The sequence below is a fragment of the Nicotiana attenuata genome, chromosome 8, assembly GCF_001879085.1.
Source record: "Nicotiana attenuata strain UT chromosome 8, NIATTr2, whole genome shotgun sequence".
NCBI lineage: Eukaryota > Viridiplantae > Streptophyta > Magnoliopsida > Solanales > Solanaceae > Nicotiana > Nicotiana attenuata.
The window spans coordinates 43,020,798-43,039,777 of NC_031996.1; the positions used below are offsets into that span (position 1 = coordinate 43,020,798).

An 18,980-nucleotide genomic window follows, 5' to 3' on the forward strand; every position below is an offset into this window, starting at 1 on the left:
CAACGCCCTCAGCCATAGATCTATGGGTAGCCTGTCATATTGATAGCCAGAAAAGAGGAGAATAGCCCATGAGATTCTTCAGCTAGCTAGTCTTGGAGTTCGGTTACTGGACTTAGGTGATATTGGAATTACTATTCAGATACGGCAACATCCTCTTTAGTAACTGAAGTAAAGGAACGCCAGTACGAGGATCCAGTGTTAGTTCATTATAGGGATACCACCCCTCAGAAGGAGAAGACATCGTTTGAAATTGCAGAAGATGGGGTCCTCAGATATCGAGGACGATTATGTGTCCCTAATGTTGCAGGGTTGCGTCGGCAGGTTATGGGAGAAACTCACTATTCTTGTTATTCTATCCATCAAGGAGCGACAAAGATGTATCATGATATCAGGGAAGTATATTGGTGGGACGGAATGAAAAAGGATATAGCGGAGTTTGTTGCTCAGTGTCCTAACTGTCAGTAGGTTAAGATTGAGCATCAAAAACCCGGTGGATTATTGCAGGCTATGGAGATTCCGACTTGGAAATGGGAAGTAATCAATATGGATTTCATCATAGGCTTACCTCGTACCCAGCGTAAGTTCGATTCGATATGGGTGATTGATGATAGGCTTACAAAGTCAGCCCATTTTCTGCTTGTTAGGACTAGATATTCCGCAGAGGATTATGCAAGGCTTTATATTAAGGAAATAGTATGACTGCATGGTGTCCCTGTATCTATTATCTCGGATAGAGGAGCTCAATTTACAGCTAATTTCTGGAGGTCTTTCCAAAATGGATTGGGGACTCAGGTAAGTCTTAGTACAGCATTTCATCCCCAGACAAATGGACAGGCTGAGCGTACTATTCAGACACTTGAGGACATGTTACGAGCTTGTGTGATAGACTTCAAAGGTAGCTGGGATGATCATCTGCCGCTTATTGAGTTCGCATATAATAATAGCTACCATTCTAGTATTCAGATGGCTCCATACGAAGCTCTTTACGGACAGAAGTGTAGGTCGCCTATAGGGTGGTTCGCGTTGGGGAAACTACGTTAGTAGGACCAGAATTGGTACAACAGGCAATCGAGAAAATTAAGCTTATACAGGAAAGGAATTAGCAGCTCAAAGCCGTCGGAAATCTTATGCGAATAATCGACGGCGAGACTTGGAGTTTCAGGTTGACGACTGAGTATTCCTAAAGGTATCACCGATGAGAGGTGTTATGAGGTTCGGTAAGAAAGGAAAACTTAGCCCTTGGTACATTTGTCCATATAGGATCATACGCAAGGTAGGCCAGGTAGCATATGAGTTAGACTTGCCTTCGGACTTGGAGTCTGTACATCCAGTCTTTCATGTGTCTATGCTCCGTAAATGTATCAGAGATCCTTCCAGAATCGTGTCAGTTGACGACGTTCAGGTCATAGAAATTCCCATTGCTATATTAGATAGATAGGTTCGGAGATTAAGAACTAAAGACGTAGCTTCGGTGAAAGTACTTTGGAGAAACAATAATGTGGAAGAAAGGACTTGGGAGGCCGAAGAAGACATGAAGTCTAGATATCCCTACTTATTTCCTCCTCCAGAGAAGGGTCCGACTGAGACATCACAACCTTAAAGTACGTGTATGGATTCTTGTGTTAGTTATTGCCATTGCTCGTGTGAGGCCATTGTCGTTATTGATGATTACGGTCCTGTGTGGCGTTAAATCATTGAGTTTCTACAGGAAGGATTGGTAGTAGTATTGTTACAAAGACGACTCTGCCAAATTTATATAGATCTCGGGGAGTTGAAAATTCGAGGACGGATGTTTCTAAGGGGGAAGGATGGTACATCTCGCGTTTCGTACATTAAAGTTTCGTCTTCAGCTAATCGACGTAGACACAGGGATGAGGTTATCTTGAGGTTAACATATTTATGCTATTTATAACAAGCGATAAGTAAGTGCCATGAAGGATAAAGGGTATACGAATTAAAGAAAATGAGCTTCATTGAAAGTTGTTGATTTGGGATAAAATACGGTCCGAGCTATAATACCCGATATTTATAGACTAGTACCATACAAGGTACCATATGACCATGATAGTATGATGTATAAAGTGTATTAAAAATAAATAGAATTGTAAGTAATTTGAGATAATTCATAATTATGTGTGTAATTAATTTATTATCGGGTAGCGAGATATTACCTAATTAATTAATTGGTTATAGGATAAGATTAAAACTCCACCCCCACCCCACGTGGCAGAAAGCCACCACCCAAACAAATGACTCATTAGTCATGTTGGGTTAGGTGGCAACCAGTTAAAATGAAAGCCTTGAAATTCAAAAAAAAGCTACATAACTTCTAACAAATTAAAAGATTCATATCTCCAACATTTGAGGGAATAGAAAAGACTCTTTATGAGACCATCTGAAGCCTCTGAAATAGTGTTCCAGTACGTTGAGAAAGAAAATCTTGTCAAGCCATCAAATAAGTCCATTGTGACGTTGGGTACAATTGAAGTTTCTGAAATTTATAAACCAAGCGTGCATGCAAATCCTATTTTTGCTTCTGTTGGTGCTGACACTAGAAGACTTTTCACTGCAACCTGAAGCCAACGTTGAAAGCAATCAAAAGCTAACATAGAAGGGTACGGATCCTTAATAAATCGAACGGAGATTTTACAATTTTAAAGGAGTACGGTGTAAAGCTTCTAAAGAATATCACACGGATTTTTTCCTACTTCAGGTATGTTAAGGCTATCCCTTCTTTCTTTTTGGCATGATCTAAATTATACAGAAAAAACGAGCAAACGCATAGTTTTCATAAACGACTCTATTCGTAGAAATACTAAGGGTCTCTATGTTCTTGATTCCCCATGTAACATATTATTATATCTTCTTTTCATGGGTCTTAGAATAATACGCAGTTGATAAAGTCTATCCGAAAGAAATATTGAGATTATTAACATATTTTCATGCATTTCATTCATTTATACATATACATTGACCCATGACCAGATGGCGTTATGTACACGTATTTATATATATATGGGATATGGAAAAAGGTTACGGCGTTATATACGCACCACCACCTGATCAGTTGGTATATATGATGGGATGCCCTCATAGGCTTGATGATGTTATGTACACCTATACCTATGCATGACACGACATTTACATGCACGCGCATGATGTTATAATTGTTTCAGAATTTGCAAAGTTATTTAGACATACAGGCGGAATTCCTTATTCCATGTTTCATCTATGTCTCTTATGTACTAATTTTCATGCCTTAGATACTCAGTACATTATTCGTACTGATGCCCTATTTCCCGAGGCCTGCATTTCATGCCCACAGGTGCAGGAAGGCAAGCTGACGGTCCCCCTGGTTAGGATTCTTGATCAGCGAGAGTTGGCTTTCTCCACTTGATCCGGAGCTGCTTTTGATTTTGGTACGATATGCTTGTATACATATATGGGTATGACGTGGCCCAGTCTCGTCCTTGTACAGTTGTATTTTCTATTAGAGGTCTATAGACAATTATGTATAGTTGGATAGTATGTGGCCTTGTCGGCTTCTAGTTTTGGGTATATAGTTGTCTATAGCATCCTTGCCGGCTCGCCCATTGTATTCCGCATGTATATGTACATATGTCTTTTGGATAGGTTACCCTCACGTATGTTATTCATGTCTATATCTTAAACGCATGCTTAAGGATGTTCGACATGTCGGATTCGGGCACTCGTCGCGGCCCATCGGTTTGGGTCGTGACAGCCTTTTTCAGAGTTGCTATTCTTGAGAAAATTAGTACTTCTCTCTCTTTACCTTTTCTATGTTCTTTTCAGAATAGATATTGATGGATTAACGATATTCTTCTTTTAAAAGGCAAAGAGAGGGACCATCAGTTAATTCTCACTTTCCATCAAAGTGGGTTAGAGGGAGTTATAACCATAATTAACTTCCCCTAATTTCTTTCAAATATTAATATAACAAAATATATTTATTAAACCAAAAAATTTATAAACCATACATGGGCCATATTTTACAAAACGGACCCGGAGGGGTCCCCGAGCTGATCATCCTCGCCTCTGATTTTTTATTGGAACCTGTTATGGACATCGGCCTCGGTTACTGTCGCGTATTCTATCAAATTCTGTTTCAGCTGCCGTGAAGCCAAGGAGCTTTGGGGATTGAGTCCTTGAGTGAATGCCTAAACGACCCAATCACCCGCAACAGGAGGCAGGTCCATTCGTTCCATTTATAATCTCGACACGAATTCCCTAAGCATTTCACTATCTCTTTGTTTTACTTTGAAAAGGTCCGTTTTTCTGGTCTTGATCTTGATGGCCCCTGCGTGCGATTTTACAAAGGCCTCTACAAGCATAGTGAACGAATCAATAGAATTAGGGGGTAAGTTGTGATACCATATCATTGCTCCTTTTCCCGGGGTTTCTCCAAACTTCTTCAGTAAAACCGACTCGATTTCGTCATCTTCTAAGTCGTTTCCCCTGATGGCACACGTGTAGGAGGTCACGTGCTCATTCGGATCCGTGGTTCTGTTATACTTCGGAATTACGAGCGTACGAAACTTCTTCGAGATTGGCTTCGGTTCCGCGCTCGCGGGGAAAGGTTTTTGGAAAAAATTCTTGGAATCCAGGCCTTTGAATATCGGGGGTGCTCCTGAGATTTGATCAACTCTGAAGTTATAGGTCTCCACTTTTTTATCGTTGGTTTCAATCTTCTTCTCCTCTGATTCCACCCGCTTCGTCAAGTCCTTAAGCATCTTTATTTTTTCGGGGTTGGTCCCGGGCTCAATTTCTCCTGGCTCTCCGTGACTTGTTCATTTCTTCGGGTGTTTTCCCGAGATAGTTCGAGCTCAACTCTGCCGAGAGCGCGGCTTTGGTTCTGCAAATGGGCTATCGCCGCCTATTGGGCTTGTAACATTTCGAAGATCACCCGCAGATTAATCTCGTCGCCTTCACCGTCATGCGTACCCCGAGCTGTTTAATTGGCTCCTCTGCGAACGTTGTTCTCGGGGTCGGTCGGCAGGTTTACATCGATGGCCACATGTGAGTTGGCATCAATTGGGTCTGCAACTAGGACTCCGTTGGGGTCGACATGGGGCACCTCATTGCTAGGTACTATATTGTTTTTTTCGCCATGGTGGCCAGACTCAGCATCAACGTTCAAGTGAGTAGATTGAGAGTTTGACATTCTTAAGTTAACCTGAAATTAAAATCTCAAAGAACAAGCGTCAAACAGAGTGCGTTATGAAAATTTCTATCAAATTAGTAGTATTATCCTTAGCCCCACGGTGGGCGCCAAAATATTTACCCATAAAAATGATAACAATTGAATTTATACACGATTTTAAAGAATATATGGACTAATTCAATACAAAAGATTAATGATGTTAATAAGAAAATTAAAGATAGAATAAACGGTCAAACCGGTAGTAGTACCAAGTTCGAACTCGGTTATGACCCAAACACTTAGCCTGCCTTCGACTCGAAACCAAACACTTATGAAGGGCTATGAACAAAATTAACTTTGAGCAACCTTTAGAACAAAAAAAATAAATGTATATTACCTTGGTATGCGTATTACAGTGTCCCTAATGAATAATCAGCTTCCTCTTTATATAGTAGGGGAGTTTTACCCTAAGTACAATTCTAAGAAAGGTAATGATCTTCCTTTCGCTAATCGCTGATCCACCGCCGATACGGGCCGAGATTCACGCTGTAATATCCGGTTGGACACGAATACCATGGCCCTTCATTAAGCGTGCCCGTCAGTTTGGTAATGTTCTCTGAGGTCGTGGAACTCGAACCGTACTGGGGGGGCATGGTCTCGATGGTTCCGAGGGCAAGTGTTTTGCTCGGGCCTTGAATAGGGGTGCTTATCGAGCGGATCGGGCGGATAATTACGCTTAGCGATTTGGCTTATCAGTTATCGAATTATAAATGTTGTAATCCGCTAGCCATTCAATAAGACAACTGGCGGATTGGTATCGAATTAACGATTGTCGGACGGTTTATCAATTAAATCAAATAGAAACTTTTTTAACAATCATTCAATCAATGCCAAACGGTTTCAAATCATAGATCTCTTTCTCTAGTTCTATCTTGAGATGTTGTGTTGATGTTTTCTTTGGTTCTATCTTGGAGTGTTTGTACCGTCTCAATTTTCATGCATATTTTCTGAAAAGTATTGATTAAACAATTTTATTATATAGCTGGTAAAATTCTGTTATGAAAACAAAAATCTATCACTACTGCACAGAATACATATGCATTTCTAACTTCTTACTATTAGTTTCCACTTATTTTTCATTTGGTTATTATAAAGGCATCTAAGTTACTTAGTTCAAATGTCATCTAAGGCAACATAGTCTTACTCTACTGCAAGTCATAATCTAAATCTGCTGGAACGTGTAAATAGAAAAATTCTTAACAGGTTAACGGTTTACCCAATAAGAAAATTGAGTGATCCGTCCCCAAACCGTTAAGTCGTTAATTATAAAATCTCAATCCGTTCACCATCCATTACCCCGATAATCCAATACCAATAAGCCAATAAGCCAACGGTTCGGTTCGGTTTTGAACAGCACTAGCCTTGACGCGAAAGGCTCCTAGCCTCGATTCCGACTCCTCGCGATGTCCTTGCTTCGTTTGCTTCACCGAAAAATCAGGGTACTCATTAGCCTCGGTATCCGAAATTAATTTGACCAACTTATAAGTTACGAGATACATTGGGTCTTTCTATATTTCACATGCCTATAAGTGTAAAACTAACCATAACTCATATTTATTGCCCAACAAAATAAAAAGAATATGTAATTTATTTGGAGAAAAGAAAATGTATAATCTAATTATTTTTAAGCTCCTAATAAAAATTTACCAACTATATAAAACCTACATCCCAAATTCATATTTAGGCCATTAATTCTAGCGAGCATGATATAGTTGGTACTTATTTTATTTTGGGGAAATTGGGTGACATTTTATTATAGTAGTACATAACACTTTTTGGCACGTTCATTAATTATTTCAAGTGTATATGTTAGAGTACTTATTTTAGCACAAATTTGGTAGTATGAAATACGAAAGAGAAAAGTAAACATCAGGGCGTACTTCTTTCAGGCACCGGTCTTGCCTTTGACAATGGAGTTCCTAGACGAAGACGCCAGACCCAGATTCCTCCTCCAATCCAAGCCATTACAGCAATCCAATTCCGATCCGGAAACCCAAACCCGGTCTCTATATCGACCCGGAATCATCATCTCCATCTCCCTTTCCCTCCTCTTCTTCGCTCTCTCTTTCCTCTATTTCACCATTGAACCCTTCGGATCCCTTCTCATTTGGCTCTCTCTTTCCCTCCTTATTGGCCCTTTTGCCCCACTTTCCGTCACTGCCGGTGACATCCGGATCGGACTTGGACCTCCCATCCAAGACCCGCCGAAAGACGATCTTTCTGATTCCGAAACCGATGCGAAAAAAACCAACAGAAGATCCAACCGACCCACCAAGAAAGTCGTCGACTTTGAGCCCGTACTGCCGGAGAACATTAATGGGTCGGTGGCAAATTCGGAGAAAATTAATGGGTCGGTAGTAAATTCGGCTAAAATTAATGGATCGGTTGCGAATTCAGAGAAAATTAATGGGTCGAGCGAGTGGAGCGAAGGAGATGAGGAGTTGTTGAGGAAGATGATGGGGAAGCACCCGGTGGGGAAACCGGGGCGGTGGGAGGCAATTGCGGAGGGGTTTAATGGGAGATACAGAGTGGAAAATGTGATCAAGAAAGCTAAAGAATTAGGCGAAAAGAAAATGAGCGATGAGGATTCGTATCAGAGGTTCTTGAAGGATAGGAAGCAAGTGGATAAGAGAAGTGAGAGTGGAAATGAGGATGATTTTGAGAATGTGGAGGTGAAGAAGGTGGTGGAGAATGGGTGGAGTAGTGGAGAGGATTTGGCTTTGCTTAATGCATTGAAGACATTTCCGAAGGAAGTGGCGATGAGGTGGGAGAAAATTGCAGCTGCTGTGCCTGGGAGGAGTAAAGCAGCTTGTATGAAAAGAATGACTGTGTTGAAGAAGGATTTTAGAAGTTCTAAGTCTGCTAATGCTGAAGCTTAGGGGAGGCATAAGAGCAGTTATTGATTTGAATATCATTATAGGTCAATTTTCCGCTTTATTGCAGAGGTAACAAATTTTCGTATAAGGCTACTTACTTATTTGTTAAAGAATTAAGAGCTCTACTTTTTGGCCTTGTTATTAGTTGAGGAAGCAACTGATACACAACCAGTTGTTCACTTAGAAAGTTACTGAGTTATATTGTTCTTTGTAATATGTAACTTGACAATCTTTTATATGAATAAATACATTACCACTCTGTGGCGATTGAGTTTACTGTGCATATGCTAACTTGCTAAGCATGGGGTTGTTCGTCCCAATTTTAAGTTGCAATTTACTGAGGATCACTTCTTGATGTTTGATGTCAAATATTTGATCTTGGTACTGTGTGATGCTCGGAATCAAAATGCTTTGACGATTCAAACTGTTAGAGGTTACATTTTCACTCTTTTAGTTGATTTTCTTGCTACTTGCTAGAATAAGTTGCTTGTGCAACCATTATGTGGTATAGAATAGTCAGCTTGATGCAGAAAAGTAAATGTGATTTTAACTTTTCCGATTATGCTCCAGCCACAGGAATTTGAGGCAATAGAGAGACTGGAGCAATTTGGTGAATAGATCAACTTGGCTATTGATTATTACCAAGATTGACTTTATAACTAGAATGCATAGGCATTTTATCACAAGTTAATAAGAATGATAGTCTGCAAGGAAATTTTAAGCTACTCGATTAGGCTAGCTATAGATCATCTTGTTGAACTTTGTAACCAAGGGGAAGTCAGTAATTCAGGTTTTATGAGTAACAACCTGAAGGACCTTAGGTTTGAAACTTTGAAATCCAACGACAACACTCAGTGGAGCCGTCCACCCACCATTGTTGGCTGCTGCAGGCTGTCCGATGAATTAATCAGAGGTGTTTGCCCAGTAGTCCTAGTATTAGTCTAATTTTAGATGTTGGCACTGCATCCCTCAACCTAATTATGGCCAATGAGAAGCTGACCATGCTTTTTCTTACCTGTTAACAAGGAAGAGAATACTATACAAAACTGGTATACTTATAGCTACGGTTTTGAATATAGAATCCAGCTAATCTCAGTTAGTAATTTGCTTGTAGAGACTCCATCTCAATGCATCACATTTGGAACTATTGAAACCCTAGGATCCTTCATAACCAGCAACGACGGGAAGCTGGCAAATTGGGAGGTTGATAGCAGAGGGGTTTAAAGGGAGACAGAGTGGAGATTGTGACGAAGAAAGCAGAGGAACTGGGTAAGAAGATGAGCGTTGAAGATTTGAATCATAGGTCTTTGAGGGATTGTAAGCCGGCAGATAAGTGAATCAACGGTGGAAATAAGGGTGATTTTGAGGAACTCATCTAAGTTGATGAAAAATGATTCCATAAGAACTAAGTGACAAGAAGTAAGCAATTAATGTTGCTTTAGGCTAGTTTTTAGGTTAGCTGGTGATGATCATGTCGAACCCTAGCATACCTGTTTTCAGTAAAATGATAAACTAAAATCAAATGAAACTCTCATTGGCTGCTATCAGAATCCCCTCGTCCATGTTCTTTTTCCTCCCTCTTTTGACCCACCACCAGTGTCTTCACTTCTTCCTTGGCTTTTGTACGTTGCTGCAACCAAAATCCTAGCTCATTCTTGTATCTGCAGTTCTTGCTGATACCTACTACTACCACCCATAACTTTTTCCTCTGCTGCTCATTGGAAAGTAGGCACGAAGAAAAGACATCTCATTTCGCTCTCTTTACTTGGTTTAGTTACAACATGAACACAGAAAAAAGCGTGTTCCCCCCTTAATTTCTCGAGCAACTGTATTCTCTGTGTTACAGCAATTAATTTCCTATCTTTCCAGTATACCTGTTGCTTTCCTACTATGTGACCTTTGACTGTGTGATGATGCTGTAAATCTCCTTTTATGTTTGGAAAAGCTCTGTTCAAGTGCATATCCATGATCTGACTTTAATTTGCTATGGTACTTCATGGGTGGGAACTGTCTATTGTATTTTTTTTTTTTTTTAAAAGGTAAATGATTTTATTGATGATGGAGAAACCCCGTATACAAGTCGTATATCAAAAAAGGTAGAGAACCTACACCAAAATATAGTTCTCCACAAAAGAAATCCGATCTTCTATACAAATAGGGGACCTCATGGATACACCAAAAGGAAATTACTAGGAACAAAAGACTACTTTTCAGTTTTACAAAATCTTGGTCTAGCCCTTCGAATGCCCTCTTATTTCTCTCTTTCCATATGACCCAATCTGTCTATTATGCTACATGTAATTACATTTGATATTTTGATGTGATTATCTTGGGGATTTTTATAACACAGAGAGTTGTCATTCTGGCTCCAAATTTGCTTATTCTACATGTTGAGTAGTTAGTTAAATAAATGGAATAATATAGTCGTTTGGTGAGTTTGAAAGAGGGTAAGGAGATCAATGTGTGCATATTTATTCTAGTGAAGGAAGGGGTCTATTTAAAGGAATGTCCTCTAAACCTTCCAGAGCTTGTATTTATCTGGAGTTGGAGGTAATATTGTTTTATATTTTGATAACCGAGATATGACCGAGATCATGGTTCGAAACGCGATGGATAATAAACTTAGATCTTTTATTTTTCTCCACTTAAATATTAGGTTTTTATACATGGTAGGGTTGGAGCACGCGACGTTGGCTTAAACCCACACGTTAAGTCCCCGGGCAATAATTGTAGGTAATATTGTAATGAAATAAACAAAAAAATCAGGATAAATATTTCAGGGTACAATATATGGCAAAAGAGTCATGATTTCCTTTTAAAAATATATTTAAAAGGGAAAAAAAACAAGAAAAAAAGAATAGGAATATGAAAGAGCTGGTTCAGGGTAGGGGGGGTGTCGCGTTATTTTTAAATATTCATTCAATAGTGAAGTCAAATAGATGAGAAGCATCAAAACAAAAAACAAAAGCTAAACAAGAAGGATAGGATTCTCAAGTTACATAAGTTGCATAAAATAAAGCTATTCGAATAAGTGTAAGTGTAATAGGGCCAACTTTTCGCAAATGGCACTGCACGGCAGTAGCCTGACCCTCAAGCCACTCAGTTTTACTTTTTCACACACAATTTAGGACTTAGAATTATTTCAAACTTTGCAAAACGTAAGCAACACACAGTAATACGAGTAAAACCCAACCTTTATTCTATTCTCGCAGAATATACAAACCCAACATTTGCGGTCTTGGATCTCTAAATCGAACTCTTGTAATAGAAGCACCCACCGCATTAATCTTGCTTTAGAATCTTTCTTGCTCATCAAATATCGTAGCCCCGCATGGTCGGTGCATACAATCACCTTTGTACCCATCAAGTACGGGCGGGACTTCTCCATAGCAAAAACAATAGCAAGGAGCTCTTTTTCGGACACTGTGTAATTGACTTGGGCATCATTCATGGTCTTACTAGCATAGTAGACTGGACGGAAGAATTTGTTGATTCGTTGCCCCAAAATTGCTCCAACCGCCAGATCACTTGCGTTACACATGAGCTCGAAAGGCAAGCTCCAATACAGTGCGGTAATAATAGGAGTAGTAGTCAATTTGAACTTAAGCAATTCGAATGCCTTCATGCAATCTTCGGTGAAATGGAACTTGGCATCCTTCTCCAAAAGCTTACATGAGGGGTTCACCACTTTGGAAAAATCCTTGATGAATCGGCGATAGAACACCGCATGACCCAAGAAGCTCCTCACTCCCTTCACGGATGTAGGGGTGGGAGTTTAGAAATCACCTATATTTTGGCCTTGTCGACCTCATTACCATTTCTTTGAAATTTTATGGCCAAGCACAATGCCTTCCTCGACCATGAGTGATATTTCCCCAATTCAACACCAACTTCGTTTCTTCACACCTTGCCAAGACCTTATCCAAATTTTTAAAGCAATCATCAAAAGAATTCCTGACCACGGAAAAATCATCCATGAAGACCTCAAGAAAATCCTCCACCATGTCGGTGAAGATAGCCATCATACACCGTCGAAAAGTTATCGGTGCATTGCATAACCCAAATGGCATCCGCGAGAATGCGAAAGTGCCATAGGGACATGTGAAAGTAATTTTTTCTTGATCCTCCGGAGCAATAAGAATTTGATTGTAGACGGAATACCCTTTGAGGAAACAATAGAAAGCACGGCCGACCAACCTATCAAGTATTTGATCAAGGAAGGGAAGTGGGAAATGATCTTTCCTTGTGACTTTGTTGAGCTTGCGGTAGTCCATACACACTATCCACCCGGTCACCGTTCTTGTAGGAATCAACTCGTTCTTGTCATTGGTAACCACAGTCATGCCCCCTTTCTTCGAGACACATTGCACCGGAGAAGTCCATGAACTATTGGAAATAGGGTAAACAACCCCAGCATCCAACCACTTTATGATCACCTTTTTTACCACCTCTTGCATTGCTTCATTTAGCCTCCTTTGATGTTCAACGGAGGGTTTGTCACCCTCCTCCAATATAATCTTGTGCATGCAAAAGGCAGGCCTTATGCCCCGAATATCCGCCAATGTCCATCCTATTGCTTTCTTCCTCTTTTATAGCACTGCCAATGTGGAGTCTACCTGCACATTAGTCAAACAAGAGGAAAGAATAACCGGTAAAGTAGAACAAGGGCCAAGGAATTCATACCTGAGATGTGGATGCAATGGGTTTAACTCCAAGGTGGGAGGCTCCTCGATTGAGGGCTTTATTGGAGGAGTTTTCCGGTTTTCAAGATCCAAGGATAACTTGCGGAGTTCATAAGTGTACGACCCCATTTCTTGCAAAGCATTCACGCATTTCACATGGCCATCCTTCTCCTCATCATCATCAAGGCTGAACAAAACGGCCTCCAAAGTATCCTCAATATTTATTGTGGCACTAGCATCATCAATAATCACATTCGTCACCAAGTCCACGAACGAACAAACTTCATTGCTATTTAGTTGCCTCATAGATTTGCACACATGGAAGTCCACATTTTCATCACCCACCCGGAAGGTGAGCTCACCGACTTCCACATCAACAAGAGCCTTCCCCGTAGCAAGGAAAGGTCTACCTAAAATAATAGGCAACTCATAGTCCACTTCATAATCAAGAATCACAAAGTCCGCCGGGAGGATGAACTTGTCAACACGAACCAACACATCATCAATAATACCCAATGGTCTCTTCATAGTACGATCCGCCATTTGTAAGCTCATGGATGTGGGTCTTGGTTGCCCAATTCCCAAAGTTTTGAACATCGAATAGGGCATCAAGTTGATACTTGCCCCAAGATCACATAAAGCTTTGGTAAAGTCGGCGCTTCCAATAGTACAAGGGATTGTGAAAGCGCCCAGATCTTCCAATCTAGGAGCCATTGAGTGCACAATTGCACTCACTTGATGTATCATCTTTATAGTCTCACAATTCATTGACCTCTTCTTGGTCACCAAGTCCTTCATGAACATTGCATAACCCGGCATTTTCTCCAAGGCCTCAACCAATGGTACATTAATAGACAAACTCTTCATCATGTCAATAAACTTTTTGAATTGGTTCTCGTTATTTTTCTTGGCAAGCCTTTGAGGGTATGGAGGAGGAGGCCTTGGCATTGGTGCCTTAGCCTTTAGCACTGCCGGTTCCGGTATGTCAACAATGTGCTCCCTAGACGGGTTCACTTCTTCTTGAGTCTCCTCCACATTGTCTTCAATATCAATTCTCACCTCATCATTGGCTTGCACTTCATTGCTTGGCATCTCATATTCTTGTACCAATTGTTCCTTATCCATAATTTTCTTTTGTCTTGAGGTGGTTGCAACCCCACCTTTTCCACTCCTTGTAGTCACGGCCATGGCATGTCCCATGTTGTTCCCACCCTTTGGTTTCACTATCGTATCACTTGGTAGGCCCCCTTAGGACGAGGGTTGAAAGATTGCGAGATTTGGCCTAATTGAACTTCCAATTACGAATAGAAGTGTTGTGAGAGGCTGGTTGAGCATCGGAGTCAGTATTCTTCTCCATCATTTGTTTAAACATGTTCTCGATTCGTCCCATCTCATTGTTGGAAGAGCTCGAACCTTGAGAAGGATAAAGAAGCGGGTTGCTCGGTTGTTGAAACATCGAAGGCCTTTGAAAACCCGACCCCCGGTTGTTGTTGTTGTTTCACCCTCCTTGGTTGTTACCTCCCCAATAGCCTTGATTATTGCCATTCCAATTGCCTTGGTTATTTGACCATTCAAATTTCCTTGATTGCCTTGATTGTTCCAATTCCCTTGGTTGTTTCGATTGTTCCAACCACCTTGATTGCTTGAATTCCAATGTCCTTGATTTACTTGTGGTCGCCATTGTTGTTGACTTGCTCTTTGATTATTGTTTCTTTACCCTTGGAAGTTGTTCACATATTGTACTTCCTCCTCTTGCTCATTGTATTGTCCATCTTGATCAAATCCACTATCATCTTGCTCATAATTTTCAACACGGTTTTGCACTTGAGAACCCTTTTGCCTTCTCTTGTTTACCATCATATTAACTCCCTCCATTGCATTGAATTGCTTGGAACCTTGCACTTGTTGAAGTTGAGCTTTGTCTAGGTGATTCATTGTGGTGGTCAACTCGGCAATTGCTTGCCCATGATCATGTAATTCATTATGCAAGTGAATCACATTTGGATCACCTTGAGGAACGTTTTCTCTACTTTGCCATGCCGAATAAGTATCTACCATTTCATCTAAGACCTCACAAGCTTCCGCATATGGAGTTGTCATGAAATTTCCACCGGCAAGTTGGTTGACCACGCATGGATTGGTAGTGTTGATCCCCCTATAAAAAGTTTGTTGAATCATAGCCTCTGTCATGTCATTATTGGGACACTCTTTGATCTTGTTTGGTGCTTCTCCCATATCTCATGCGAATGCTCGTTGGGTTTTTGTTTGAAAGCTAGAATCTCATCTCTAAGAGTTGCCATATGCCCAGGAGAAAAGAACTTGGAAATGAATTTCTTGTCCAATTCGTCCCATGTATGGATCGAATGGTTTATCAACCTTTCAAGCCAATCCAAGGCCTTCCCCCTTAGAGAGAAAGGGAATAGCCTCAACCGTAAAGCATCCTCGGATACGTTGGTCTGTTTACTCCCCCAGCAAGTGTCAACAAACCCTTTCAAGTGCTTGTATGCATTTTGACTCGGAGCTCCGGTGAAGAATCCTCGTTGTTCCAACAGTGTAAGCATGACATTTGTGATTTGCAGGTTTCCCGCCCTAATGCGGGGCAGGACTATGGCACTTGCGTATCCTTCATTTGGCAACACTCGGTGTGTCACCGCTCTTGGAGGAGGTGGGGGTGGAACGGGAACATTGTCTTGAGGCGGTCGGCCTCGTCTATTTCCTTGAGGTTCAAGAGGAACCTCATCAACTTGGTCATCATCTTCGTCATCCCCCGATGGCACGTTTCTAAGAGGATCATTGTTGTTGGGGGCCATTGTATCACCTACAATTGTTTCACGAAAAGATTAGTAACTCGCAAGGAAAAGAAGACAAATCACACACAAAAACAAATATATAGCTAAATCCGTTTTTAGCTCCCCGGCAACGATGCCAAAAATTGATGTCGCCCAAATTCACGCCACTAATTGCGATTGTGAAGCGGTCGATGCAATTGTAATTACCCAAAGTGAGTCGGGATCGATTCCAGAGAGAGCTTATATTGGATTAGGTATATATCTAGACTAAGTGTATGATTTGCCCAAAATTCACTTCCACATGATTGGTTGTTTCTTTCTACTTCTAATGATTATGCTAATTTTTGCAAATGAAAAGCTAGAGAACGATATTTTTTGTGTTAGCTAGATTCAACCCTTTAATTGGGGCTATCAATTTCTTGAGTTCATCCGAATTCCTTGTTAGCCGAGTTTTCCTAGACTTAGTCTCTCTTTCTCATGTAGAGACTAAGTCAATTAGGCATGAATCAATATTTTTAACCATTAATTCTTAAATTCAAGCATGAACTAGGCTAAATATCACTAACCCAATCACAAACAAGCCCTAAATCAAGCACCCATTAGGTACCCACACTAGGGTTGGGTCATGACCTAGCTAGAATTTAGCTACTCATAGAGAAAATTGAAGAAACTAAAGAAGAAAATAAGATTAAACTCATAATAAATGATAAAGGGAAGAAAATCCAATGTCAAAATGATAAACTATTACAAAGTTGCCCAAAGCAGTAAAAGAAAAATGGTTATCTACTTTTTTATGTTCAAACTTAACCTAAAAATAACAAAAGATCTATTTATACCCAGCTAAAATTATCGGACAAAATTGCCCCTGCGGAGGTTGGGCGGCCGTACTATTCTTTGCGCGCTCCCCACTTTGAAGCTAACTTGACAAGGTGGCCTTCTGCGGCCGCATAAATCTGGGGTGCGGCCGCATCTCCTCTGATTGTGCGGACTGCATGTTTCTGAGTGTGGCCGCACTCTTAATCTTGGGTTGGAACTTGGCACTTTCTGCGGACCGCACATTTATGAGTGCGTCCGTACTTTTGCATTCTGCGGCCGCACAATAATAGTACGGTCCACGCATCTTCAGGTCCCCGAAACACAGCTCTCTGATTCTTGTCTTCTGCGTCCACATAATAATTGTGTAGTCCGCACTTTATGAAGGGATTCTGTTAGTGGCTCTTTAGAGTTTGCGGCCGCACATAGTATTGTGCAGTCCGCACTTTGGTCCTTTTTGTCTTGTTTTGGTCTTTGTCCGATTTTACTCCCTTTTGAGTTGATTTTCATTTCTTTGGCTCGTTTCTCAATATTCCTGCAAGAAAGCACATTTCATTAGTTCTTGGGAATACCTTTAAGCATTTTTGAGCTAAAATGTAAGTAAAAGAGTGCAAATAAGTAGTCAAAATCCCTACTTATCACCATCATACCTTGAAACCAAAGCTCTATGTCTAACCCGGCTGGCAATCTTTTACCAAATCTGCGAGTAAGCTTTAACAGCACTTTGTCACCTAACTTTGAACTCCAATGGACGCCTATTCCGATCAGCATATTCCTTCATTCGTTGTTCCTTTTTCAAGCTATCTGTTGCTTGTTCCATCATAGCTTGTCTATCCCAACCATAGCGGTAGGCAGCTGGATTTACCCTGTCTTTTGTTGTGCAATCGTTGTTGGTTGTGCAGGCTGCTTCCCCAAAACGATCTCAAACGGACTCATCTCCGTTGTTGAAGACTTGTGCAAATTATAAGAGAATTGTGCACAGTCTAATAAATCTGTCCATTTGCGTCGACTAGCAGTCACGAATGCCTCAAGTATTCGTCCAACATATGGTTGTGGTCATCAGTTTAGGGATGATTCGCCGTTGAAAACTTCAAGGTCGTACCCATCAAGTTGAACGAATAAGTCCAGAACCGGCCTGTAAATTGTGCATCCCTGTCACTTATCACATCCTTTTGCATTCCGAAATATTTAACCACATTCTTGAAGAACAATTCAGCAGCAGCCTTTAAAGGACATTCTGTCGGGGCAGCAATAAAAACAGCATACTTAGAGAACCTGTCAATCACAACCATGATCGAAGACAACCCATTAACTTTAGGGAACCCGCTAATAAAATCCATCAAAACAAATTTCCATGTTTCTTCTGCAATAGGCAGAGGTTGTATCAAACCTGCCTCCTTCTTTCGCTCAGTTTTGTCAAGCCGACACACAAGGCAACTCTTCACATAAGCTTCCACATCATGCTCCATCTTGGGCCAAAAGTAGTATCGGGAAAGCAAGGCCATCATCCTTTCAATTCCTGGATGACCAGCCCATAGAGTATGATGCATCTCTTTCAGCAGGTCACGACGCAACCCATCACCAAGTGGCACCACGAGTCTCCCCCCTTTGAAATAGAGGAGATCGTCCTCGATCCAGTACCGCCTTACTGTCCCTTCTCTCACATGATTCATTGTCTTGATGTACAATGGATCATTAGCAGTAAACGACTTGATTTTATCATGAAAATCAGATTCAAGTCGACTAATGGAATAAACAACAGCAAATACCTCTTTTCGGCTCAATGCATCAGCAACTTGGTTGTGCTTTCCCGCTTGTGCTCCCAAATAAAATCATATTCTGCCAAGAATTCTTGTCAACGTGCCTACTTCGGACATAGCTTTTTTTGTGACTTGAAAAATGATTAGCCACATTATGCGTCCCCACAACGAATTTAGTTCCCAGCAAATACATGATAACTAGGGATTCTAGTTCATTTTACACTCCTTTTTACTTGAGTTTTGATTAAAAATGTATACAAAATAGTCCCAAAGGCTTACATGTCGTACTTGTTTGCAGGGTTTGGTCAAAAAGATGGCAATTAATCAAAACCAACTCAAAAAAGAGTGAAACACGCACAAGTACCAAGGACAAGTCCAAGCACATTTAAAACAGATCCACTGCGGCCGCAATCATTTTGTGCGGTTCGCAATGATGAGATTCAAAGAGGTGCAGTTTTTGGTAACTCAAGCACTGCGGCCGCAAACCATTTTGTTTGGACCGCAGTAGCCTCACCGCGGCCGCAAACCATTTTATGCGGTCCACGGAGATGAGATTCAGAGAGTTATGAAAAATGGACATTGAAGCCAGCGCGGTCCGCAAGTCATTTTGTGTTGACCGCATTGAAGCCACCGCGGTCGAGGTGCATTTTATGCGGACCGCGATGGCCAGATTCAGAGAATGCAAAGTCAAGCCAAAAAGCCTCAGCGTGGTCCGCGGTGCATTTTGTGCGGACCGCATTACCTCGTCAGGGGTATTTTTGTCTAGAAAATTCAGCATAGTATAAATACTTTCTTTTCACATTTTTAGGTCATCTTTTATAATCTGACTTTGAGGAGAT

General features: G+C 40.9%; 1 protein-coding gene across 1 annotated transcript; it reads left to right on the forward strand.

Annotated features, from left to right (window-relative positions):
• On the forward strand, positions 7,024 to 8,380 carry LOC109231347 (dnaJ homolog subfamily C member 2). The gene has a single exon (XM_019396982.1). The coding sequence runs from the start codon at positions 7,132 to 7,134 to the stop codon at positions 8,098 to 8,100; it is 969 nt and encodes a 322-aa protein (XP_019252527.1). The 5' UTR covers positions 7,024 to 7,131; the 3' UTR covers positions 8,101 to 8,380.